This window comes from Carcharodon carcharias, chromosome 7, assembly GCF_017639515.1.
Source record: "Carcharodon carcharias isolate sCarCar2 chromosome 7, sCarCar2.pri, whole genome shotgun sequence".
NCBI classification, from domain to species: Eukaryota; Metazoa; Chordata; class Chondrichthyes; order Lamniformes; family Lamnidae; genus Carcharodon; species Carcharodon carcharias.
In genome coordinates, this window is record NC_054473.1 from 105,532,979 (window position 1) to 105,560,861 (window position 27,883).

Genomic DNA, 27,883 nt, shown 5'->3' on the forward strand with positions numbered 1-27,883 from the left:
GTGCCATGGGATCCTGCATGCCCACCTGAGATGGCAGACAGGGCCTCAGTTTAGCATCTCATCCAAAATTCAGCAATGCAACCCACAACAATGCAGCACTCCCTCAGTCATGCACTGAATCATCAGCTTCAATTATGTGCTCAATTCACTGGGGTTTACAACCCACAAGTTGCTGTCTCAGAGCCTCGTGCGCTACCAACTGAGCCACAATTAATACCGTGCCACACAAATACATATATTTCCATTATTTTCACTCCATTCAGGGATATAGGGAAAAAAAATACATTTTTTGCTTTAAACTTAGTTACCATGGAGACCGCTGCAGGTTTCTGTAACTTTTCGATGAAGACTTCCTTTTTTAATAAAGTGTCTTCTGTGCTATGACAAGGACTGGAGCTTCATGTATAGCCTTAATGAGTTGGTCCTGTGCCAATTTTGCTGCGGCCTATCACCCTAGCATTGCGATGCTGGCAGTCTACTGGGAGTTTGCAATGGCGCCTGGTTTCTCTTTAAGGGCTCAGAGAGGTGAGGGGGGAGGAGGGGGACAGGAAATTCATTTGTTGCCCTCAATAGATTTTATTAATAATACCTCCCACTGATTGTGACTGGGGTTACCAACCCTCCAACTAACTGCTGCATGCAACCCAGGCGGAACGAATTCATCAGAGCATTAAAAAAAAACCTGCTTATTCTTTTCATTTTCTTGGATCACTTTTGCTAAGTAGTTCTAAGCATTTTGGAGATGGGGAGAAATAGTCTTTGACTGAGATTTATGAATCATCCAATCAAATTACGCGAGAGTTCAGGCAGGGGAAAGCAGGTGCCACACTAATGGACATCTCGAGTAACCATTAGCAGGAGTGTGAGGGAAGGTGGTCATGTGAGAAACTTCCGGCAATATGCCCAGATTGAGCTCGCAGCCCTAATTATAGCTGAGGATTGGACAAAGATTCTGAACTTACAGATGGGGTCAGAGGTCAGTGGATAGGAAAGTTTGGGAGTAGGAAAGGCCCAACAAGCCTAGTACTTATCCAGAGATCAGTCCTCTCCTGTACACTTTCCTCATCAAACTCTTCAATATATTACCCCTTTCAGGAGACAATTGGTTTGGGTCATGAGTTAGAAAGCCAGGGATGCTGGGAGATCACATTGCACCATGGCAAGAGAAATTGGATTTTTATTTATTCTTTCATGGAATGTGGGTGTCGATGGCAAGGACAGCATTTGTTGTCCATCCCTAATTGCCTTTGAACTGAGTGGCTGACTAAGCCATTTCAGAGGACAGTTAACAGTCCAAGTGGTGGGTCTGGTGTCACATGTAGGCCAGACCAGGTAAGGATGGCAGATTTCCTTCCCTAAAGTTCATTAGTGAACCAGATGGGGTTTTATGACAATCAATGATTTTATGGTCACCATTACTGAGACTAGCTTTATATTCCAGATTTATTTATTAAATTTAAATTCCACCAGCTGCTGTGGTGGGATTTGAACACATGCCCCCAGAGGATTTGTCTGGGTTACTAGTGCAGTGGGATTACCACTGCACTCCCATCTCCCCACAAACTATGGGTAGAACTCTTGTCTTTGAGTCACAATGTTGTGGGTTCAGCCCCCACTGGAGAGACCTGAGCACAAAAAACTAGGCTGACATTCCCAATGCAGTACTGAGGGAGTACTATACTGTTTGAGGTGCCATCTATTGGATGAAACTAAGGCCCCATTTACCCTCTCAATTGGGTGTAAGAGATCCCACGGCACAATTACGAAGAAGAGGAGGGGAGTTATCCCTGGTGCCTTGGTCAATATTTATCCCTTAATCAACATTATAGAAACAGATTATTTGGTCATTGTTTGGGGGATCTGGCTATGTTTAACTTGGCTGCCATGTTTTCTACATTACAACACTAACTAATATTCAAAAGTGCTCATTGGCTGTAAAACGCTTTGGGACTGAAAACGGGGGCACTCTGAAACAGATTGTGAAAAGCATTATAGAGGCTGGCTTTAAGTTCCGGGGTTTTGATGAAGGAATGGTGTCCACAACTCCATTAACTTTTCCATGATAAAATTCCTCCCTTTCTCATTTACATCTATATCCCTAAGTTCCTCTCTTTTAACTTACACCACCAAGGATTTAGCTGCTTCACCCATCAATCATTTGCCTGGAACATCTTTTTGCCAATTTTCTTCATAACCTACGAATTTCAGTTAGATTCCCATGATGTCTCTTCCATACCATGAAAAGTTAGTTCAATGTTCCTTCATAACTTATAATTCCCAAGCCCATCTTTCTTCACCCATTGTCCTGACTCAGTGGACAGTGATATCCTACCTGTGCTGAGGTGACCAGAGGATATAAAATATTCCAGCTAGAGTTCAGTTATACCTTAGTGTCATTGTGGTTCAGTTGTTAACTCACTTGCCTCCAAGGCACAAAGTTAAGTCTCCAAACCCAAATATGGACTTGAACACATAATATAGGCGAACACATTAGTGCAGTAATGAAGGAGTGCTGCACTGTCAGAGGTACCGTCTTCCAGATGAACCGCTGAACCTACCTGCCTATTCAGATGGATATAATGGAAAAGAAAATCAGATAGGTGTAAAATAGAAATTCTATCCCTTGGGAACGGGAAGTGGTTGTTCCATTGGAATTCTATGGGTCGGATTTTCTTGTTTGAGCTGAGGATTAGGAGTCGGTAAATTTCCTGATGTTACGATTCAACTCCTACCTGGGACCATTGGCCAGTGGGATTTTTGTCCAGTGAGGACAGCCGAGTTGGCTGGCCCAAGGTGGAGATGGAAGCGGGCTGATGCCAAGGCGGCCAGGTTAAAAGGCCCCCTTCATATGCAGAGATATCAACCTGGGTCTGGATATCACTGTGAGGCCCATTAATTCTCACCCTCTACATCCTCAACCCTTATACCTCCCCTCAACTCCCATAACACCCCTGATTATTCCTCTGAACAGTCATGTAAACAAATCCTCCTGAGCAGAACCCATTAGTGGTTTGAAATGCAGCCAAGCATTCAAATTGACATCCTCCTGAACAACTGAGTAAACAAGCCTTCTTGAGCACAATCTATTAGGGTCTCTGAAGACAGCTAGAAGATCAGTCAACTCTCAAAGTTTTGAAGCAGCCAAAAAGATGGCTAAGCTGAATTTCAAAGAAAATGAAAGCAATGGGGGCATTTCACACAATCAGACTGGATTTCAAACTGGGCTAGCCCTTTCAAAATTGTACAATATAGAATAGCACTTTATCAAGTGGGTAATCTACTCTAATGCATTTGAAGACTTACCCCCTTTCACAACGTTCTTTCCCTTGACAGCTTTTCAAATCAAAGCACTATCATCACTCACTGTAGTAAAGATTGATAGAACTTATGCTACAGCATTTCATAATGACACGTGAATTAGGCAACAGCTTTTATACTGACCTTTCATATGGTTCCTGCCTCCAAACCATGGTTCATCCATGGCTCACAGCTCTTTCCTGTTGGTGTGAGTTATGTCACCTACCAAAAACCCACCCACTTCATTAAAATTTGGCAGCTCTGAAATGCTTACTTCCTCAGTGTAATTTGAGACAGCAGCATGTCGACCCGCCCCCTTTCCTGCACTGATGAAAATTAATGAGTGCCCCCCCCACCCCCCCATCTTAAAACAGCCTTTCCCTTTTTCCTCTGTTCCTCTTCTGAAGTCACTGGGCCAAGAATTGGTTGGGGTTTCGCCTATTGCCCCCCACCCCCACCCCACCCCCTACTCACCCCCCCAACAGATCTTAAGTAGGAAATCAATGGAAGCCCTAAGTATGGGAATCCAGGATACGGCTCTCAGCCTCCATTTTGAAAACCCATTGGATACATCTTGGCAACACAGCAGGATGGCAAAAATCTGGCCCGAGATTCTCAAGAATATTGATTGAAGGTAAGATTGTGCAACGCTACAACTGCCTTTGTGGCCGAGCAGCCTTGTAGCTAAACACATCCATGAAGAATGCATTTGGGCAGGACTATCCAGAGGGTTGCCACTATTGCGGGATTGTAGCAGAGAACCATAGCAATATTAGCAAAAGACCATTTAGCCCAGCATGTCTATTCCGGTTCCTTACTGGTGCAATCCAAAAACTAATCCCACTGCCTTGCTCTTTTTTGCAAGTCACTAATCCTGACATTTCCTTAGAGGTTCTTCTGAACTCCCTGGTGTAGGTCAGCGAGCACAGGGCTAAATGGTGAAGATGGGAATTGGTGCGATTTAGAACACAGGCAGCAGAGATTTGATGAGCTGAAGTTTTTAGGAAGGGTAGAAGACAGGAGGGCAGCCACTATTTTAACCTCCACACTGCGGTTAAAATCTGCTCCATCATGTCTGTGAATGAGAGCTAGAGATGTGCAATCTGTTTCCTTCAGTGCTATGACTGTTCGATAAATAGTAAATTGATTGTCTAGTGCCATCTGCTGAAGACACAGCTTCCTAATCAGAGAATTGAATGATTTCTTTCTCCAGCATTCCTTACTGAAACTGCACCGAACACAGCAGGTTATATTTGGTACGATGGTGTTGTACGGCAGGTTAATGGTTAGATAAGGTAAACTTGTGTAAGAAACATTCAACATAAAACGATAAGTTATTTCAATGTTATATATATGAATTTAAATGATGGTCCTGTACTTCCTGTAGGCCTCATTTCCAGTCTCCAATTGCCCCAGTTACCCGTGAGTTGAACTCACTCAGCATAATGAGCTGCTGGCCAGCAGCAAGGCTCCTCTCACCCCTCCAAGCCAGCAATAGGCTTGGGGGAGATGAGCTGTGGGAGGTCCTGCGGCGCAGTGGGTAGCATCCTTACCTCTAAGCCAGAAGCTCTGGATACAAGTCCTACTTCAGGACTGGATGGCCAAGGAAGATATGTTCATAATGTGGCCAAACAGGTCAGTAAACTCTTCCAACATACTCCAGTGGCAGACGGTAAGAGTGGGAGTGACTCCTGGTCAGCCATGTGATGGAAAGAAAATTGGAGCATCGACCATCACTATCCATTCTCTGGACTACAACATGCATGTAAAAGTGTTGTCACAGCAACTCAGACTCCTTAGGAAGCCAGTAGCTCAGCTGGCTGGACGGCCAAAGTGGATCTGATTGATCCCTATTGCGGCTGGGGTGTTTTCGGGATCTGCTCCTTGCCCTACCCACAGTGGATGTCAGACCTGCTTTTGGGCAGAGAACTGAAAAAGGAGTGGCCCCATAATAGAACACAATAGCTCTATTCCTGACCCCACCACCAATCAGAGAACTGACATAGAAATCCCCCCATTGCCCCCATCCCCCCACCCACCTTGAGCCACAGATCCCTGCACATCTTTGAAAGTGCATCAGATTGCCATTATGAAGTTCGCTCAGCCCTGGCATAGTGCTGCTGTTTTAACTGACAGGGAATCTCCATCTGCACAAAATAGGAGGTGTCAGGTCCTATTGATAGTTAAGTATTAAGTGAGAAGGGAAGACTTTCATTTCCATAGCGTCATTCACATCCTGCAGCAATCCTGGGATTCAGTGTCACAGTATGAAGTGAAAATTAAAGGTTTGTCTGGACAGTACTGAACTTATCAGAGTTATCACCTGTTAAAGGGTTAAATCAGACATAGGAAGTAAAAAATGTATTTATTTGATTCTCTGGAAACATTGCTGGTGTCATGATCAATATCAATAGAAAACGTCAGGCACTTTTACAAAAAGCTATGCTTCTGTTAAGTCTTTGACCAGGTTTACTGAAGCCTAAGGACCTTTGAAGGTAACTGTTCCAAAGAGGCTCTCCCAATCGATGCAACGACCTAGAACTGGCTCCAGGCAGACACTGCAAATACTCAGCATTTCATTACTGTAAATTAAACCTTCATTATTGGCTGCTGCAACAAAGTGCAGCACTTTTAATTTAGTAGCTATTGTCCACCGCACGCATTGTGGCCACTGAGTATGAGAAGCTATTCTTAAAAATGTTAGAAGTGAAGTCATCACCAAATGAGTGGCAGTGTTTATCATGAAGTCTGGATGAGATTGCCCAGAAGCTAGTTGTGGACTGGAAGGATGGATGGATGGGAGTGTTGAGCAACCAGGTCTGCAATACACGGACTGGAGTGCTTAGAGGCAGAGTGAACCTCCCTTTACAACATTCCACCTAAAACTCGCAGGGTTGTTACAACCTGGGTTAGAAACTGGAGGAGGGTCCCCAATGAACCATTTTTTCATTTTCCACATTGCTCATATTGATAATCTGATCAAGATTGTCACATTTGTACAAGGCCATTTTGCGCCTTGAGCTCAAGCCCCGATGAAACTGGGTAGGCACCCATATAGAGTTTTTACAAGCAGTGGCGGCGAGGTGTTTTTAATCCCACTACTCAAAGCCGGATTCAGCTCCAGTTCCCAGAGCTAAAAGAGTAAGGCACCAATCTGTTGAGCCAGATGGTTCTCCACTCCAATAGTATTGTGCATACATTTCCACATCACCTTCAGTGAATTCGCTAACAGTTTCAGCAGAGCCCTTTTTGTTCCCATGGGCAGAAAAATCCCTATTGACCGAGCACAGTACAGGCTCGATTACCAACTATAAGACTGACCACTCCTAATGCTGGGCATGGACCCCATCCTATGAGAACAGTGGCCACACAGCTATGTGTTCACATTTCACGAGAAGTGCAGTACCTCTTGTCATCCTGCACCAGTCATCCAGAAGCTTTTAATTCAAAAATTAGCAAGCACCAGCATATAGTCCATTTTCAGCTGTGCCCACAGGTCCTTTTCTGCTGCTCACCTTCAAAGAAGGACTCTCCAGTATCAATACCCAATCCAGTTGTTAACCCACAGATCTGCCGCACCCAACAACGGGTATGCTGATGGCCATTCATTATGGGAATGTCTGCCACCTCACGTCTCACCTACCCCTTCCACACCAGGTGCACATCAGCTTTCATATTTCAGTGCAACTTGTTGAACTTTGCTGGTCACACGAGGTCCATGTCTAGTGGAACATCAGTTATTTTGGTGCTGTGTATGTCATTCTCATTGTACAGGAGAGCTTCACACTCTGGCTGGTTGGCATTGTGTGCCTCGATGGTCTTGTTCAGTTCCTGACGAGCTCGGTGCACAAAGTATAGCATCATGACAACACTGATGAAGATCTAGACAGAAATAGATATAACAGGTCCGTGTTTAATCCTGTGAAGAGACTTTATTTCGCTTGGTTTGATTCACCTGTCTAAGTACACAGGTATCAATCGCAAAAAAAGTTAATTTGAGTTCTTTGACACTTCTCATTCTCATCCTCCATCCCTGTCTCCCCCCTCCCCACCTCTGTTGAGTACAGTTTCCACAGGCACCCTTTGCGTGGAAACTTGGATGGAAAATACAAGCTGGCTATTCAACCACAAGGGTCATCGCAGCCTTGCCCAATTGCAGCCTCAACTGAATTCTGTGCATCGCACAATTTCCATCAGGGGGCAGTGGATAGTAATCAGCTGAGACTTTCCTGTTCCCTTGGCACAATGGGGTATGGAGGAGAATTTTAGCTCCACCTCAGATTCCTGAACCAAACACCAGCGAAGGTTGAAGCTGGGATCTGCAGGCCTGTTTGGCCAACTACTGCAGTCCACAATTCTCTTACCCATATGATCAGTAGGGAATGTTGAGGGTTATCTTTAACACCAGGAAGATGTTGAATATTTGTAGAAGTAAGAAGGCATTTACCTCATGGGGACAATAAAACATCATCCTCCTGTGAATAATTGTATCAAAATGAAACCATTTTAACATGTTGAAAAATATGTTACAAAAACTCGAAGGCATTTGCCATTATTAAGCTGTGTCCACCTTCACAATGGTAAATGTCTATGTAAACTTGTTACACTGCAATTACACCCTCCTCCCAATCAAGACGCTCTAGCTCATCACTGCTGGCAAGTGTAATACTAGTGCCTAGTTTTATACAGTCACCTCTTATTATAAACGTGAACATAGGAACTTATAATGGAAGCGTGATATGAGAACAGAGTATGTGCTTCTAAAATGGAGACTGAATTACATCTCTACATCTTGGCTGACTGGTACTTCACCCTTGAACCCCACTTCACAGGAAGACTACAAATAGTTATCACTCTGTGCGAAACACCATTGGTGATCATCTCCAGGAATTAATAAATAGAGCAGAGCTACACTTCAATGAATAGCCAAAATGGAATCCTTACAAAATGGCCATGTTTCCCTGAGGGTCACAAACTCAGTGTTTGGTGCATGGACCATTGTGAGAATGTTGCTCACAGAGTGCAGGATGTCCAGTCTCCACTTACAGTCTCTCACTCTGACCTCCTGATTTCAACTTCAGGAATAAAACTATGGGATTAATTGATTCAATTAACAGAAAACTTTCACTAATTGTGTGGGAACTGAGAATCCCCGCTCACCCAATTGAAGCCCCACCTCTTAATGGAAGATCCTCCTGCAGTAGGATAGTCCTGCCCCATGCTGAGTTAGCCCCGCCTCCCAATGAGAAAACCCCACCTCCCATTTGGAGAGTCCGCCTCCCATTGGTGGAATGTAAGTGAAGCAGACGGAAGAATGATAGATTTCAGCTCAATCAATGGTTCACAAAAAACAGGGCTGAATGGAGCAGCCAGTCTGTCAAGGATGTGGGCTGAAATTGGTGCACTTGGTCTATAATATCACTGCCATAGGTTGATGAACTGAACTCAATTGTACCATTAAGACTCACACCCTCTCATTTTAAATACCAGTCAGCCAAGCTACAAGCTGCAGTGAACAGCCGTGAGCCAAGAAAACTGCAGGATTTGATCTCTTTTGTGAGTCTACACTTCAAAAATATAATGTTTTGTACTCGTTCTTGGGGTTTTTTTTATATTCATTCACGGGATGTGGGCTTCACTGGCTGGGCCAGCATGTGTTGCCCATCCCTAGTTGCCCTTGAGAAGGTGGTGATGAGCTGCCTTCTTGAGCCACTGCAGTCCATGGGGTGTAGGTACACCCACAGTGCTGTTAGGGAGGGAGTTCCAGGATTTTGACCCAGCGACAGTGAAGAAACGGCGATATATTTCCAAGTCAGGACGGTGAGTGACTTGGACGGAACTTCCAGATGGTGGTGTTCCCATCTATCTGCTGTCCTTGCCCTTCTAGATGGTAGTGGTCTGGGTTTGGAAGGTGCTGTCTAAGGAGCCTTGGTGAATTCCTGCAGTACATCTTGTAGATGGTATTCGCTGCTGCTACTGTGCATCGGTGGTGGAGGGAGTGAATGTTTGTGGATGTGGTACCTATCAAGCGGCCGCTTTGTCCTGGATGGTGTCAAGCTTCTTGAGTGTTGTGGGAGCTGCACCCATCTAGGCAGGTGGGGAGTATTCCATCACACTCCTGACTTGTGCTTTGTAGATGGTGGACAGGCTTTGGGGAGTCAGGATATGAGTTACTCGTCGTACAATTCTTAGTCTCTGATCTGCTCTTGTAGCCACGGTATTTAATGGCCAATCCAGTTCAGTTTCTGGTTAATGGTAACCCCCAGGATGCTGATAGTGGGAGATTCAGTGATGGTAATGCCATTGAACATCAAGGGGCGATGGTTGGATTCTATCTTGTTGGAGATGGTCATTGCCTGGCACTTGTGTGACGCAAATGTTACCTGCCACTTGTCAGCCCAAGCCTAGATATTGTACAGGCCTTGCTGCATTTGGACATGGGCTGGATGTAAGCATCGCTAGCAAATCCAGCATTTATTGACCATCCTTAGTTACCCTTGAAAAGTGGTGGTGATCCTTCAGTGCCATTGTGTAGGGTGTTCTAGGACTTTGACCCAGAGATGATGAAGGATGTGTCATATTATGAGGCTGGGTTTAGACTTGATCGGTCCTTTCAAAAGCTAGCTTTCTAATTGCAGTTTTTACATTAATTATAATGGACATCAATTATCCTATGCAACAAGTACCTGCAGATATTTCTTGGTTAACCTTTTGAGGGCATCGGTAGCTTTGAATTTACTGCATAAGGAATATCATCTTGAAGTTTACTTTCAGGTTTACACACCATAAGTAGTGGAAACTCTGTCACTGGAAGGGTTCAAAATTGATGAGGAGGAAGTGTTGAATAGTCTGTCAGTAGTTAAAGTTGACAAGACACCAGGACTGGATGAGAAGCATTGAAGGATATTGAAGGAAGTGAGAGTAGAAATTGCAGAGGCACTGGCCATAATTTTGCAGTTTTCCCTAGACTCAGGAGTGGTGCCAGAGCACTGGAGAATTGCAAACATTATGCCCTTGTTCAAAAAAGGCTGTAAGGATAAGCCCAGCAATTAAAGACCAGTCAGTTCAACTTTAGGGGTGGGGCAAGATTCGAGAAAGAATTATTTGGGATAGAGTTAGTAGTCACATGGAAAAATATTGGTTGAAAAGGAAGAGCCAGCATGGACTTCTAAAGGGGAAATCCTGTTTAACTAACTTGCTGGAGTTTTTTGAAGAGGTAACAGAAAAGGTTGATGAGGGTAATGGCTGTTGATGTGATGTACATGGACTTTGAAAAGGCATTTGGCACAGTACCACACAACCGACTTGTGAGAGAAGTTATTGCTCATGGAATAAAAGGGGCAGTAGCAACTTGGATGCAAAATTGGCTGAAAAATAGGAAGCAGGGAGTAATGGTCAATGGATATTTTTCGGGCTGGAGGAAGGTTTGTAGTGGAGTTCCCCAGGGACCCTTGCTTTTCCTGATATATATTAATGATCTAGATCTTGGTGTGCAGGGGGCAATTTCAAAGTTTGCGAATGATATAAAGCTTGGGAGTATTATGAACTGTGAGGAGGACAGTGTAGAACTTCAAAAGGGCATAGACAAGTTGGTGGAGTGGGCAGATAAGTGGAGATGAAGTTCAATGCAGAGAAGTGTGAGATGATGCATTTTTGCAGGAAGAACATGGACAGACAACATAAAATAAGGTGATATTTAGAAGGGGGTGCAGGAGCAGAAAGACTTGGGTGTATATGTACATAGATCATTGAGGGTGGCAGGACAAGTGGAGAGGGCAGTTAATAAAACATATAGTATTTATTAATAGGGGCATAGAATACAAGAGAAAGGAATTATGCTGAATGATATAAGACACTCGTTAGACCTCAGCTAGAATATTGTGTACAGTTCTGGACACTATATTATAGGAAGGATGTGAACACATTGGAGAGAGTACATGTCACCAGTTGCAGAATCTTGAGCTCTGGATTTTGGAGATTGAGTGGCAGCTGGAGTCACTGTGGTGCATCCACGAGGTTGAGAGCTACGTCGATAACATGTTCAAAGAGGCGGTCACATCACAGCTTAGGAACCTGGAGGCAGCAAGGGACTGGTGTGCGCCCGGCAGCCCAAGAGAATTAGGCAGATAGTGCAGGAGTCCCTGGACCTTGCTCGCCAATCGGTTTTCCGTTTTGGATATTGGTGCGGGTGTTGGTTCCTCAGTGGAGTGCAGTCATAGCCAAGTTTGTGGCACCACATGTGACCACAGGATAGTGACCACAGGAGGGGAGGAGGAAGAGGGCAAGTGCAGTAGTGATAGGGAATTTGTTAGTTAGGGAAACAGGCAGGCATTTCTGTGGCCATTGACATGGCTCCAGGATGGTATGTTGCCTCCCTGATGTCGGGATCAAGGATGTCACGGAGCGGCTGCAGGGCATTCTTCTGGGGGAGGGTGATCAGCCAAAGGTTGTGGTCCACGTTGGTACCAATGACTTTGGTAGGAAAAGGGATGAGGTCCTGAAAGCAGATTTCAGGGAGCTAGGAAGGAGATTGAAAAGCAGGATCTCTAAAGCAGTAATTTTAGGACTGCTCCCAGTCCCACATCCAAGTGAGTATGTAAATAGGACAATTGAGTGATTGAACACATGGCTGGAAAACCGGTGTAGGAGGGAAGGCATCAGATTTCAGAGGCATTGGGACTGGTTCTGGGGAAGGTGGGACCTGTACAAGTCGGACAGTCTACACCTGAACAGGACTGGGACGAATATCCTTGCAGGGAGATTTGCCAGTGTTGTTGGGGGGTGGGGTTTAAACTAGATTGGCAAGAAGCTGGGAACCTGAGGGTAAATTCCGAGTAGGGAACAGGAAATTAGTGGGTGACTCTAAAAGACTGAAGAAGCACAGTTAAAAAATATACAGCACAGGAATTTGACAGTGTTAAAAAGGTGTATATGTAAAAACAAGGAGTATAGTAAATAAAGCTGATGAGCTGAGGGCACAGATAGATATGCGGCAGCATGATATCATCACTATAACGGAAACTTGGCTTAAAGAGGGGCAAAAATGGCAGCTCAACATCCCTAGATATAGGGTTTTCAGGCAGGATAGAGAGGGGGATAAAAGAGGTGGGGGTGTGGGATAATTGGTTAAAAAATAAATTATAGCTATGAGTAGGGATGATATACCAAATGAAACACCAAATGAGTTAAGCTCAGGAATAAAAAGGGGGCAGCCACTTTGCTAGGAGAGTACTGTAGACCTCCAAATAGTGGGAGTTAGAAGAGCAAATATGCAGGCAAATTTTTGAGTGCAGAAACAATAGGACAGTAATCGCTGGGGATTTCAGCTACCCTAATATCAACCGGGATACAAACAGTTTGAAGGGCACAGAGGGCCCAAAATTCTTGAACTGCATTCAAGAGAACTTTTTCAGGCAGCATGTAACAAGCCCAATGAGAAGGGGTGCAATTCTATATTTAGTCTTAGGAAATGAAGCTGGGCAAGTGGATGAATTAGCAGTGGGGGACCATTTTGGAGATAGTGACTATAATACAGTTAGATTTAGCATCATTATGGAAAAGGACAAAGATAGAACAGGGTAAAAGTTCTAAATTGGGGGAAGACAAATTTTACAAAGCTGAGAGGTGAATTGGTGAGAGTAGACTGGATACAGCTATTAGAAGGAAAAACTGTGTCAAAACAGTGGGAGGTATTCAAAGTGTAAACATGTCTCCACAAAGAAAAAGGGTGGTATTGCCAAATATAGAGCCCCCTGGTTATCTAGAAGCATACAGGGTAAGATAAAACAGAAAAAGAAAGCTTATGACAGTCTTAAAAAGCTTAATACTGTAGAAAGCCTAGAGGAGTATAGACAGTACAGAGGTGAAGTAAAAAGGAAATTAGGAAAACAAAGAATATGAGAAAATATTGGCAGGTATAATCAAAGAAAACAAAGATGTTTCACCAGTACATTAAGGGAATAACAAAGGAAAGGGTAGGGCCCATCAGGGATGTACGTGGTAACTTGTGTGTTCATGCTGAAGATGTGGGCAGGGTTCTCAATGAGTACTGTCTCTGGGTGCAATTTCCCATGCCCATTGGCATCAGGCATCATGGTGGGCATGAGTGAACAATATGGCAGGAAGGCCAAAAATCGGTTTCATGCCGTCGTGAATCCAGTTTGCGACTGTCCGCTCTGCCCGTCAATGGCAGACTGCCTTTCCTGCCGTCGGACATGGGGAACTTCATTTTAATACATCAGTGTATCATTATAAGCCCTGTTCGCTGGAATCATTACCCCAATGCTGGATCATCTGAGCATGTTGGTGTGACTGAACACCGATGTGTTTCACAACTGTACATAAATGATGTGCACCTGGCGAGCTGCACTTTGCTCAGGACTTTGAGGTTTGTTTGCCTTCCTTGCTTTGGGTGGCACTCATGGCCATCAGGCAGCGTGAAGGTGGTGGCACGGTGGTATTGTCACTGGACTAGCAATCCAGAGACCTAGGGTAATGTTCTGGGGTCCTGAGTTCGAATCACACATCAGAAGGTGAAATTTGAAATCAATAAAAAATCTTGAATTAAAAGTCTAATGATGACTATGAAGCCATTGTCAATTGTTGTTCAATAAGATAAAAGCAAAATACTGCGGATGCTGGAAATCTGAAACAAAAATAGCTGGGAAAAAGTCAGTAGGTCTAACAGCATCTGCGGAGAGGTACACAGTTAACGTTTCGAGTCCGTATGACTCTCCTTCATCAGGAGTTCTGATGAAGAGTCATACGGACTCAAAACGTTAACTGTATTCCTCTCCACAGATGCCGTAAGACCTGCTGAGTTTTTCCAGCTATTTTTGTTTTTATTTTTGTGTCAATTGTTGTTCATCTGGATCACGAATATCCTTTAGGGAAGGAAATCTGCCATCCTTACCTGGTCTGGCGGGCCTACATGTGATTGATTCTGAAATGGCCTAGCAAGCCACCCAGTTCTCAAGGGCAATTACAGATGGGCAATAAATGCTGGCCTAGCCAGTGATGCCCCATCTCATGAACAATTAAAAAAAAATCACTTTTAGGGGGGCATACCTACCAGACCAGCCATAAGGTGGGGTTGGCTTTTCAATGGCTGCAGGGCTAAGGCTGTAATGGGGGAAAAGTTTCCTCAGGCAAGGGAAGAGGCTGCAGGGCAGGGGCATTACTGGAGAATGGGGGTATCCCAGGGTGTGTGTGGGGACACATGTTGATCTGTGCAAATGGCTTCAAGATGGTGAGGGCTGAGGAGAGTCTCCAGAGGAGGTGAGGTGTGTGTGAGAGAGTTAATGGTGATGTCCTTTGAGCTGGCAGTGAGTGAGATGCCAGTGAATGTGTGATGGCCTTGTGAATGTATGAGTTTAGAGTGATAAGGTGGCCACTTTTACCCTGACCCCCAGTGCCACCGCCCCCAAGCTGGAGCGGTGAGATTGCTGGACCTCTTAGAACCATAGAAAAGTTACAGCACAGAAGGAGGCCATTCAGCCCATCTTGTCCATGCCAGCCCGAGGACACCCAGGTGCCCTTTCTAATCCCACCTTCCTGCACCCGGCCCATAGCCCTGCAGCTTACAGTGCAGATCCAGGTAATTTTTAAAAGAGTTTAGAGTTTCTGCTTCTACCACCAACTTGGGCAGCGAATTCCAGACACTCACTACCCTCTGCGTAAAATAGCTCTTCCTCATGTCCCCCCTACACCTTCTGCCACTTATATTGAATCTATGTCCCCTGGTTCTAGAATTCTCCACCGGGGAAACAATTTAATCCTGTCCACTCTATCTATTCCCCTCATAATTTTGTACACCTCAATCAAGTCACCTCTCAGCTTTCTTTGTTCTAAGGAAAATAACCCCAACCTCTCCTCGTAGCTACACTTTTCTAGCAACATTCTTGTAAACCTCCTCTGCACTCTCTCCAGAGCTATTACATCCTTCCTGTAATGTGGTGACCAGAACTACACACAATACTCCAGTTGTGGCCTCACCAGTGTTTTATACAATTCCAACATTACATCCTTACTTTTATTTTCTATACCTCTGCCAATGAAGAAGAGCATTCCATATACCTTATTTAAAACCTTGTCTACTTGAACTGCTGCCTTCAGGGACCTGTGTACTTGTACGCCAAGAACTCTCACTTCATCTACCCCTCTTCGTATATACCCATTTATTGTGTAACTGTTTCACCTCCCTAAATGTATGACCTCACACTTCTCTAAGTTAAAATCCATCTGCCATTTTATCGCCAACCCATCTATATCGTTTTGGAGATTATGGCTATCCTCTACACTCTCCACTACTTGGCCAATCTTTCTATCATCTGCAAATTTCTCAATCGTGCCCCCCACGTTCACATCCAAGTCGTTAATATATAACACAAGCAGCAAGGGTCCCAACACCGAGTCCTGGGGAACATCACTTGAGACATCTTTCCATTCGCAAAGGCATTCATCGACCATTACCCTTTGTTTCCTGTTACAAAAACAATCTTTTATCCAGTTTGCCACATTACCCTGAATCCCATGGGTTTTTACTTTCCTGACCAAACTGCCATGTGGAACCTTGTCAAATACATTGCTGAAATCCATGTACACAACATCCACTGCACTACCTTCATCAACCCTTCTTGTCACTTCCTCAAAGAATTCAATCAAATTTGTGAGGCAAGACCTTCCTTTAACAAATTCATGCTGATCATCCCTGACTAGTCCATGCCTTTCCACATGACAGTTAATCCTATCTCTCAGGATTGATTCTATTAATTTGCTCACCTCCGATGTAAGACTAACTGGCCTATAATTGTTTGGTATTTCCTTTGATCCCTTTTTAAACAATGGAACTACATTTACATTTCTCCAGTCCTCCGGTACCTCCCCTGTATCTAGTGAAGATTGGAAAACCATCCTCAGAACATCTGCTATCTCCTCCCTGACTTCCTTCAGCAGCCTCAGAAACAATCCATCTGGCCCTTGTGACTTATCAACTTTCAAGGATTTCAACCCTTCGAGTACTTCCTCTCTCTTTATGACTATCCTGTCCAATATCTCGCAGAGTTCCTCTTGGACTACTATATCTGCATCCTCCCTTTCCTTTGTAAACATGGAGACAAAATATTCATTCAAAACCCTTCCCACAGCCTCTGCATCTACACATAAGTTTCCATCTTCATCTCTGATAGGTCCCACTTTTTCCTTAACTAACCTTTTAACATTAATGTATTGGTAAAACATCTTTGGGTTATCTTTAACTTTACTTGCCAATCTTTTTTCATGCCCTCTCTTGGATTTCCTTATTTCCTTTTTTACTTCATTCCTGCACTTCCTATATTTGTCTAGGCTATCTGCAGTGCTTAGTTCTTTGTACCTATTGTATGCTTTCTTTTTCTGTTTGATCTTCCCCTGTATTCTTCTAGACAACCAGGGGGGTCTAGATTTGGCAGTACCACTCTTATTTTTGTAGGAGACATGTCTACGTTGTACAATTAGGATCTCCATTTTTAGTGCCTCCTACTGATTTTCCACAGTTTTATCATCCAGCAGTGCTGTCCAGTCCACCTCAGCCAAGTCCCTTCTCATTTCTGCAAAATTTGCCTTCCCCCAGCTCAAGACTTTTACTCCTGCCTTAAGTCTGTCCTTTTCCATGGTAATGCTAAATCTAACTGAATTGTGATCCCCGACATGTTCGCCAACTGTCACTTCACCCACTTCCCTTCTTCGTTCCCCAAGACTAGGTCTAAAATTGCATCTCCTCTCGTTGCGTTTGTCACTAACTGGTTGAAAAAATATTCCTGGACACACTGCATGAATTTTTCTCCCTCAGTGCCCCTTATATTGTTTGAATCCCAGTTGATATTAGGATAACTGAAGTCTCCTATTATTATTGCAGCCAGAGCGGGGATGGAAGACATCACAGTGGGCCTCCAAAAGGCATTCCAGTGATGGGTCACTGAACTCTTAATGACTTTCAGTGCCATGTCTTCACTGGTGCAGTCCTGGGCTGCAAGCATTGAGAACTGTGTGCGCGGCTGCAGTTTAGATGTGGCGCCTGGTGTAAGGGCAAGATGAGGTAACGGCATGGCAGATGATTCAGAGGCTGCCCGCCAGCGAGATGGCGTGTTTCATGTGGTTGAATAATTAATGAAGCGGGAAGCGAATGATACAGCGTGAAAAGCCGCCACTGCAGCCAGCGGGTAAAATGTCCTTTTTGCTGCCCGCTATCGCATTTAGTGCAAATTTGGGATGATTCTGTCCTGTCTTCACTAAGGAGAGGGATGATGCAGACTTTCTATTTAAAGGAGTGTGAAATATTAGATACAAAAGCATAGTGAGAGAGGAAGTAATGGAGGGACTGGCGTGCTTGAAGGTGGATGAATCATCAGGGCCAGTTGGATTATGTCCCAGACTGTTAAAGAAAGCCAGGGGGGGAATAGCAGGTGCTCTTAGGATCATTTCACAATCCTCACCAGATACAGGCAAGGTACCAGAGGATTGGAGGTATGTGAACGTTGTATGATTATTTAAAAAGGGTGTGCGGGAATGGCCAGAAATTATAGGCCGGTCAGCCTGACTTAGATGGTGGGCAAATTATTGGAATCAATTCTGAGAAACAGGATAAACTTAGAAAGGCATGGATTGATTAGGGATAGTCAGCATGGTTTCGTTATGGGGAGATTGTATCATACCTAATCAAATTTTTTGAGGAAGTAGCAAAGAGGATTGATGAGGGTAGTGCAGTGGATGTTGTCTACATAGATTTTAGTGAGGCATTTGAGACGGTCCCACGTCACAGACTGGTCAGGAAAGTGAGATCCCATTGGACACAGGGGAAGGTGGCAGGTTGGATTCAAAATTGGCTCAGCAATTGTGCCACATGAGATGGGACATGTTTTTAATGTCAAAAGAAAGTTTTTATTTAATTTGTATACGCTTTCGGAAACCTTATCCCGTTCGTGGATGAGGTTTCCTTTGGGCCTTTTTGCCTGCCCGTCAACCATTAGGTTGGATGCGCAGTGTACATTTGAAGTTAATGAGCTAATTAATGGCCTTAATAGGGCTTTCAATTATTGGCGGGCGTGCAGCCAATCCGGCATGCACCCACTGAACAAAATATTACGCAAGTGAGCGATGACGTCAGTATGCACACCCAATGTCATCGCGTGTCATATTACATTCGGTCGTGCGTGTCGGGCGTGCGCCTGCATGTCGAAGGTAAAATTCTGGCCAAATTGTAATGGTCAACAGATGTTTGTGAATGGAAAGTTGTTTCCAGCAGTGTTCCACAGGGCTCTGTGTTGTGGCCTTTGTTCTTTGCTGTATATATTAATAATTTGGGCTTAAATGTTGGAGGCATGATTGGGAAATTTGCAGATGACACAAAAATTGGCCTTGTAGTTGATAGTGAAGAGTACAGATGTTGCCTCCAGAATGATATCAATGGTTTGGTTGAGCAGGTGGAAAAGTAGCAAATGGAATTCAATCCGGAAAAGTGTGAGGTAATGTATTTGAGGAAGGCAAACAAAGCAAGGCAATACTCAATAAATGGGAAGTGAGAGACCTTTGAGTGCGTGTCCACAGGTCCCTGAAGGTGGCAGGACAGGGAGATAAGGTGGTAAAGAAAACATATGGAATGCTTTCCTTTATTGGGTGAGGTGTTGTATACAAAAGGAATGTAATGATGGAATTGTTTAAAATGCTGGTTAAGCCACAACTGGAATTTTGTGTACAGTTCTGGTCACCACATTACAGGAAGGATGTAATTTCTCTGGACAGAGTGCAGAGGAGATTTAAAAGAATGTTGCCAGAGCTTGAAAATTGCAGCTATGAGGAGAGATTGGATAGACTGGGGTTGTTTTCCTTAGAACAGAAGAGGCTGAGAAGTGACCTAATTGAAGTGTACAAAATTATGAGGGGTCTAGATAGGGTAGACAGAAAAGACCTGTTTCCCCTAGCTGAGGGGTCAATTACCAGGGGGCACAGATTTAAGATGATTGGTAGGATTAGAGGGGACGTGAGGAAAATCTTTTCACAGAAGATGGTGGTGTCTGGAATTCACTTCCTAAGGTGGTGGTTGAGGCTGAAACACTCAGCTCATTTAAAAGGTACGTGGATCTGTACCTAAAGTGCTGTAACCTGCAAGACTATGGACCAGGTGCTAGAAAGTGGGATTAAAAATAAGCGGCTAGTTTCTTTTTTTCTCTTTTTGGCCGGTGCAGACACAATGGGCCGAATGGTGTCTTTCTGCACCATAACTTTTCTATGGTTCTATGAGGAGGAGTTGATGGAGTGTGAGGAAAAGTGAGTGGATGGAGTGGGAGGAAGAGTGAGTGGATAGTGAGAAGAGCAGGGCCCAGGAAATGAACATATATTAAATGTAGCAGCTTCTGTTTTTACCATAATAAATGGGGCAGTTCCTTCGCACACTTTTTAAAAAATTAATTTGCTCTTTAATTTGTTGGATAGATTCTGTTACCTGTAGTGCAAATGCCAAGTAACCCTCCACACCTCGATGATTCACCACATCTTCCAAGGTCCTAACTGTGCTGCCCAGGTAAGAGTTGAGGATCTGAGAGGGCAACAGACCTATAGTGGAGGTTGCCAAATATTGTACCGTCTCCAACTTACTGATCTAAATGGAACACCCAAAGACAAGAGTTACCATTTACAAGTTAAGTGTTATTAAACATTGTTGTATTAATTTACGGCAATCAACCTTATGTCAAATGATCAATTCTTGGCTCTCCTTCCCCAGGTGAATTGCCTGAAAACATGAGCTTTGCCCACTTCGGTGTAGCTCTGCATGACACAGAGGACCTCCTGTGTGTTACCTGACATGCTTAATATCTCTGCAGAGGCCTCCTCCTTCCCTTCACACACATGTTCCAGTAACGGAGTTGGCGGAGAGAAGGCTTATGGGAACCCAAAATAGAGTGGAAATAAATGGAAATGGAGCCAAAGATATTCCTCACTGCCCCTTTGCTGTGGTGTTGGGATCCAGTGAAACTAAGACTTCTCTCATAACTATTTCTGATATCTGATATCATAATAGCTATCACAACCAGTAACATTCCTCATACAGTTTTACCTGGTGGTTTAGGTGTTCCTTCAGTTTTACTGAGTTAGTGACCATCCTCCAAACGCAGTGTCATGAACATCTTAATCACACAAAATAGCTCACCTACAAGGACACAGGACATTCAAAAGAATTTGTGTTTTAAAAGACACTGTCCCTTAAAGGGTTAATGCAAGACTCTGATTGCTATTCCTGGAAAAAGCATTATTTTACAAGAAAGGGTAATTAGGCAGTTGAAAAAAAAACTGTCAACCTCTTGACCTGGGTGAACTGTGTACAAAGGAGGAGAGGTGGGTGGGTTGCATCACATGGGTTTTATGGCTGAGAAGAGAAGGACCAACTGCTTGAGAAGGAAGACAGCAGCCTTTTGCAGTCTAGAGTCAGTCCACAGATGCAAGTGAATATAGCTGCTCCTGAGATGCTCTACATGCTGGAATAAAGTACCCTCGAGTATTCCATGAGTCCGCTTGGAAAGCAGTGCCAGAGTCATTGATTGTTTCGTGGATCAGTGCTGAGAGACCAACCGCATAACCCAGATGCCATTTCAAGAGCTCCACTGTCTATCCTTTGCCTTTGAATCATAGACTTTTAACCTTTGGCTTAGTTCCTTCATTCCTATTTTTATTTATGTGTGTGTGTGTGTGTGTGTGTGTGTGTGTGTGTGTGAGAGACTTAGGGTATCTTGAGAGAGTAATTAGTATAATTTCATATTCCTTACTGCATGTTGATAAGCTTTGCCTTTCATTTTGACAAGACTGGTTTTATAATAAACTAATAAGTTTTTTCTTTATTGAAAGAAATCTGATTAAAGTCTCTTTTATTCTGGGTACCAGTAGTGAAGGTAAACAATTGGCCATTTTTGGTGAGTAAATTGAACTTTTAAACTAATTATATGACCTGTGGAGTAGTGGGGCTAGATCAACTGTGCACTCCTCCCATCCCAGTCATAACAGCAGAAAGAACATCTCTTTGGGATTAAGTTGGCTATCTGTCTGACTCAGCCTTGAAAATATTCAACGATTCAGTCTCCACTGCTCTCTAGAGTAGAGGATTTCAAAGATTCACGACCTTATGAGAGAAGATATTCTTCCCCACCTTTGTCTTAAATGGTGGGTGACCCCTTATTCTGAAACTAATTCCCTCTAGTTCTAAACTCCCCCAGGAGGGGAAACATTCTCTCAACATCTACCCTGTTAAATCCCCTCAGAACCTTATTTGTTTCAGTACGATCAGCTCTCATTCTTCTAAACTGCAATGTGTATAGGCCCAACCTCAACCTTTCAGGAAATAATTGACAGGTTGCGTCTCTTGAAGACTGAGGGGTGACCTAATAGGTGACCTAAAATAATGAAAGGTTTTGATAGAGTTGAGAATGTAGTACTCACTACTACAGGTAAAGTTTGAAGTGAATTGTTTAAATTCATTTGGTCGTTTGGTATTAAGGAACTTACGCATTGCTGAAGAGAAAAGATTTTTTGTCGAGGCTTTTCTTCTTGCACTCATCAGGACAATTCGCAACATAATGCCAATGTCTGGGGAAATGACAACTTTATACTGTATGAGAAAAAGTGATTGGTTGCCAAGTGGACTCTAATTGGTACAGGCACTGCCATGGAGAGTGCATCAGTTGATGGTACTGACAGTCCAGGCAGCTTGACTCTGGTCAAGATATTGCCCTAGGAAATGAATCAGCGAATGGCTGTCACTTATCTTGTTTAGCTGAAACAGGTGCAATGTGTTTCCATGTTCTTTCTGTCTGCAAAGAACAGGGCCCGAGCCATTTGCTCACCATGCTGAAAAGGGGCGCATCAAAGACATCCTGTGGGATAATGGCTACCCTGATCAGATCATTTCATGACAACCAATCACTTTTCTTCTTTTTCTCTTCTCACACAGTATAAAGTTGTTATTTCCCCTGACATTGGCATTATGTCACGCAAACTCATGAACTGGCCAAAGGCTGTCACTTTCAGCCCTGAAAAGTGCCCAGTCTACCTCAGATTACCCTGGAATGGCAAAGTATCTCAAAAATTTGAGCAACAAATGAAGCTAGCTGTTTCATGCTGCTACTATGCAGTAGCAATACGATTGGTATTCGCCAATAACGGGATGATACTAACAAGCCAAAAAGATGTTCTACCTATCACACAAATGAGTAATGTGGTATATGAATTTTAGTACCAGTGTGATGCTAGGTATGTGGGCCATACGACCCAAAGACTAGCAGATCATATCAAACAGCATGTCTCAGCTGCTGTTTGCAATGGGCAGGATACAGACCGTAACCAACCAACCCATGCTTGCAAAACTCAAAACACGGTGTCCAACATTAGATATTATTCCACGATTGGACAACATTTGCTAAATAATCCTCAACGCACTAAGAATTATGCTGACAACTAATTTAAGATCATTAGTTGGGCTCGCAGTGTGGCACATTTGTGTGTACTGGAAGCTACATATATTAATACATAGGGCCCTGTTCTTTGCAGACAGAAAGAACATGTACATACATTGTTCCTGTTTCAGCTAAACAAAATGTGACAACCATTCACTGGCTCATCCCCCAGGGCAATGTCTTGACCAATCAGAGTCAAGCTGCTTGGTTTAAATCTCAAACAATGCTTAGCAGTTATCTGTCAGCCACCATCAACTGGTGCATCCCCCATGGCAACTCCTCTACCAATCAGAGCCCACTTTCCAACCAATCACTACTCTTTTCTCATACAGTATAAATAATGCTGTTTCCCCTGATGTTGGCATTTTCTTGCGAATTGTCCTGATGAGTGCAAGACGAAAAGCTTTGACAAAAACTGTCTCTTTTTTTCAGCAATACTTAAATTCATTTAAGGGACAAGCACATGATGGAGAAGAGGATTAGGATAGTAGATTTAGAGGAGGAGGATTGAATGGGGCAGGAACTTCAGCATGGACAGGTTGGGCTGAATGGTCTCTTTCTGTGCCCCTAATCCTTGGCAATCCTGTGCAAACATGTCCTTATAAGAAAACTCCTTCATCTCAGGAATCAATGAAATAAGTGTTATCTAAACTGCCTTCAATGAATCCCTCCTTAATCCCTCCTTAAATATGTAGTAATCTTGGTGCAGTCTCACAGATTGCCTGTTCAGTTGCAGCAAAACCTCCCTCCTTTTATATTCCATTTCCCTTACAATAAAGGCCAACATTCCATTTGCTTTCTAATCACTTGCTGTATCTGCAAGCTAACATTTTGCATTTGGCATATGAGGACATCCAGATTCCTCTGTACCACAGCATTCTGCAGTATCTCTCCATTTACTTAATACTTTGCTTTTCTATTCTTCCTGCCAAAGTGGACAATCTCGCATTTTCCCACATTACACTCCATCTGCCAAATTTTTGCCCACTCACTTAGCCTATCTATATCCCTTTGTAGACTTCCTTTCCCACCTACTTTTGTATCATCAGCAAACCTGGCTACAATACAGTCAGTCCCTTCATCCAAGTCATTTCGTACATTAGAACAGTGATTACATTCAAAAGTGCTTCATTGGCTGTAAAGCATTAAAAAGCACCATATAAATGCAAGAATTCATATTTTTTATTAATATAGTTTGTAAATAGTTGAGGCCACAGCACTGATCCCTGTGGTACCCCAGTAGTTACAGTCTTCCAATATGAAAATTACTACATTATCCTGACTTATATTGCCTGTTAGCCAATTCTCTATCTATACTAATATATCACTCCCAACACCATGGGCTCTTATCTTATGCTGTAACCTTTTATGCGGCACCCTACTGAATGCTTTTTGGAAATCCAAATTCACTACATCTACTGGTTCCCTTTATCCATCTGACTTATTGCACTATCAATTTGTCAAAAACAACTTCCTTTTCATAAAACCATGCATGATTATATTATGATTTTCTAAATGCCCTGCTACAGCATCTTTAATAATGGATTGAAACATTTTCCCATTGACAGATGTTAGGCAAACTGGCCTACAGTTTCCTGCTTTCTGTCTCTCTCTCTTTTCTGTTGGGACCTTCCCAGAATCTCAAGAATTTTGAAAGATTACTACCAATGCACCTGATTTCTGCAGACACTTCTTTTAAGACAGTAGGCCATCAGGCCCAAGAGACTTGTCAGCCTTTAGTTCCAGAAGTTCGCCTAGCATTTTTCTCTAGTGATAATGGTGGTTTTAAATTCCTCACTCCATTTTTGTCCCCTGATTTTCTACCATTATTGTGATACTTCTAGTGTCTTCCACTGTGAAGGTGGATACAAAATATTTGTTCAAACTCTCTGCCAAATACTTTGGATGCATATCTGTGAGATGAGGAGGAAATTCCACTCAGGGAAACACTGCTGAACCCAGCTAAAAATCTGACTCTCTGGTCAGTTTTGTCTGCCAGTATGCCCATGGAGATGATGGGCGGTTGGGGACACACAGCAAGGTACAGATATAGTCAAGGGGCTTCTCTGTTCTTGTTCATAAGTCACCGAAAGCTAACATGCAGGTGCAACAAGCAATTAGGAAGGCAAATGGTGTGTTAGCCTTTATTGCATGAGGAGTTGAGTACAAGAGTAAGGTCTTGCTGCAGTTGTATAGAGCCTTGGTAAGACCACACAATGTGCAGTTTCGGTTTTCTTACTTAAAGAAGGATATATTGGCCATAGAAGGATTGCAGTGGAGGTTCACCAGACTGATTCCTGGGATGGTGGAACAGTTCCAGGAACGAGGGTTGAAGGGGTTGGGCTTGTATTCTCTAGAGTTCAGAAGAATGAGAGGTGACCTCACTGAAGTGTATTCTTCCAATGCTCAACAGGGTAGATGCAGGAAGAAGATTTCCTGGTTGTTGTTGTTGGGGTGGGGGGGAGGCATCTAGAATCGGGGGACAAAGTCTCAGAATAAGAGGTAGACCATATAGGACTGTGATGAGGAGGAATTACTTCAGAGGGCTGCAGAGGCTCAGTCATTGAATATGTTCAAAGCAGAGGTTGGTAAATTTCTACATACCAATGACATCAAGAGATAGTATGGTAAGATGGCGCTGAGGTAGATCAGCCAAGAGCAGGCTTGAGGGGCCGAATGGCCTACTCTTACAGCATGTCTGGAATAAATTCTACACCCCACCTACCTAGGATTTGCCGAATTATTGGTGAGGTACAGTCAAAGTTTCACCTTGCATTTTATGCTTTGCTGCATGCCTCTCCTCAACATCCATGCACATAATTAATAGCAGCCCTTCAGCTAGTTTTGCAGAACAAGAACCACATACACTTACTTTGATACTGTGGTGTGAAGGCCAATCAGCGAAAGACAAGTTATAGTTAACTAATCAGTTTAGAGTTGGTTTTAGGGAGCCATCAGCTTGGAACTCATTGCATTGGCTGCTAATTATATGTCCTGTCTGATATCCAATTGAAATCACATTAATGAATTTAAATATTGGATCAGGTATTATACAAGTTGCCAAATACAATACTGCCCATTTTGAGAATTTCTACCCCATTGTGTTTAAGGCACTATTAAAGAAGCAATATTTGAAATGCTGCCTTGTTAAAATATGACCAAGGAAACCTGAGAACAATGAATATTTTATAATAATGTGATATAATCTAATCAGGCTGTCAGACCATATGCTGGTTCACAGTATCGCCAAAATATCCTTTCTTTTCAAAAAAGACTAAGGTGTTATTGTGGTTAGAAACACACTTTTTCTAAACAATGATTCAAACTCCCCATTTGTTAATTAATACTCGATTCACCTAAGGCTGCATTCTCACATTCTAGCAAGGGTCAGTGATGCCATTTTGTGACAAAGAAACAGTTCAGAATGAAATTTTTGTTGCGTAGGTGTATCTAGAGACATAGTTCAAAGGCGGGTAAATGGAGTTGCTTACAGATCAGCAATGATCCAATTGAATGGCAGATCATGCTTGAGGGGCTGTTTCTAGTTTCCTAATTTGTCCCTGGTGAAATCAGATTTTAAATAATTATATAAACATTGCAACACTGGTTTACTTTTATTACAGGCGCCAACATGACACTCTGTTGGGCAGTTATTTAATGATGAGTTCTTCATCTTAAACTTGAGAAGCTAGTGAGACACATGGTGAGGGGGTGGATGACTGGGGTTGGAATCAGCTCATGGATTTAATGACTCAATTTGCTGTGGGATTTCAGAAATGAACCTAGAGGTTAATCAGTACAGAACAGTTCTGGGAGTGAGCCGAGTATCTGATCAGGATCAGTAGCAGGGGAGATCCAAGCCAAAGGATAAAGATATTCACTGGGAGAAAATGTAAGAAAGTCATGCATTAACTGACCAAATTCCCATAGTAATGAGGTCAGCTTTCATGAATTCAGTGAACAGTCTGGCCCATTAATAGCACTTCATCATTGCTGTTCCCTGAACAGTCCATTTGACACACCACTTACTTCAAAAGCTGAAACTTGGTGTTCATAAAGGGGTAATAGGTAAAGTTAGAAGTGCAGAGTGGCAATGTGCCTCTCACCAAATGCCCCTACATCCCATTGCTGGTTTCATTATATTCATTCCAGTTCAAAGAAGACTTCCACCTCTGTCTCAGGATTAAGATTTATTCTACTTCAGTCATGAAGAGATATTAATGTGTATAATGTTATTGGAAATTATTTTTAAATTGGACTTGTAGTAGGGTCTATGTCTGTGTATAGTTTAATTGGATTGAAGCCAGCTAGACTGGGTGCTTTGATGTATAGTAGTTTGAGATGTTAATTAGATAAACGGAAGGCTAGAAGGTAAGGAGTATATTTGCATTTGTTGAATAAACCACTCAGAAGTAGGGAGTAAAATCTTGCACCTAGCTAGGAGACACCAAGCAATGTGTTTATATTACTAATAAAATTGGTGCTATGAAAGGGGTTTTTTATTGTTAGAAGTGGAGCTCAAAGATCTAGTGATACAATGAGAGTTTATATTCAAAGGGAAGGTTAGGTATAAACAGAAAGGACTTTTGTATGTGCAGGTCAGAAAATGTAAGATCTAAGCAGCCTGTAAGTCCTATAACTATGTCTGCAAAGGAACCAAACTGCAAGGGACCACATTTTGAATTTGTAAGATCAATTGTGCTCTGCTTGGTGTCTGTTTAAAGTAAATGAGTTATTGCTGCCTTGGTGAAGATTTACCTGGGAGTGATTAATTTGGGGATTTGTTTAAAAATTATTATGCCCATAACTTGTAGACCTGTGTATGTTTAATTTGTTGTTAAATTAATAAATGTTTAATTTAGTTTTACATAAAAAAACCTTTTGAGGTTCGATGGTCTTATTCCTGAATTCAGAGCTGCATCTCAAAACATACCAATTGAAAATATAGGTTATGACAGTTGCTCATGTTTCTCTCTGGGATTTAAACAACTCAGCCTTTACCAGCTGCTGTGTCGTAACACTTCCCAGCCCTCACTCCAATTACAGTGCAATTATACTCCATTCTCAGAAGTGGGATCTCGTATCCTATCAGAAGGCAGATGGCAGGATGA

The 27,883-nt window shown here is 43.0% G+C and overlaps 1 protein-coding gene across 1 annotated transcript in view; it reads right to left on the reverse strand.

The window, feature by feature from the left end:
- Positions 1 to 5,679: 5,679 nt before the first annotated feature.
- The window catches only part of LOC121280281 (transmembrane protein 64-like), a 51,301-nt gene continuing 29,097 nt past the window's right edge, over positions 5,680 to 27,883 (reverse strand). The window contains exons 2-3 of the mRNA XM_041192103.1: positions 19,775 to 19,930; positions 5,680 to 7,179 (exon numbers count right to left, since the gene is read on the reverse strand). Coding sequence (XP_041048037.1) covers positions 7,003 to 7,179; positions 19,775 to 19,930 — 333 coding nt within the window. The 3' untranslated portion in view covers positions 5,680 to 7,002. The remainder of the gene's footprint in view (positions 7,180 to 19,774; positions 19,931 to 27,883) is intronic.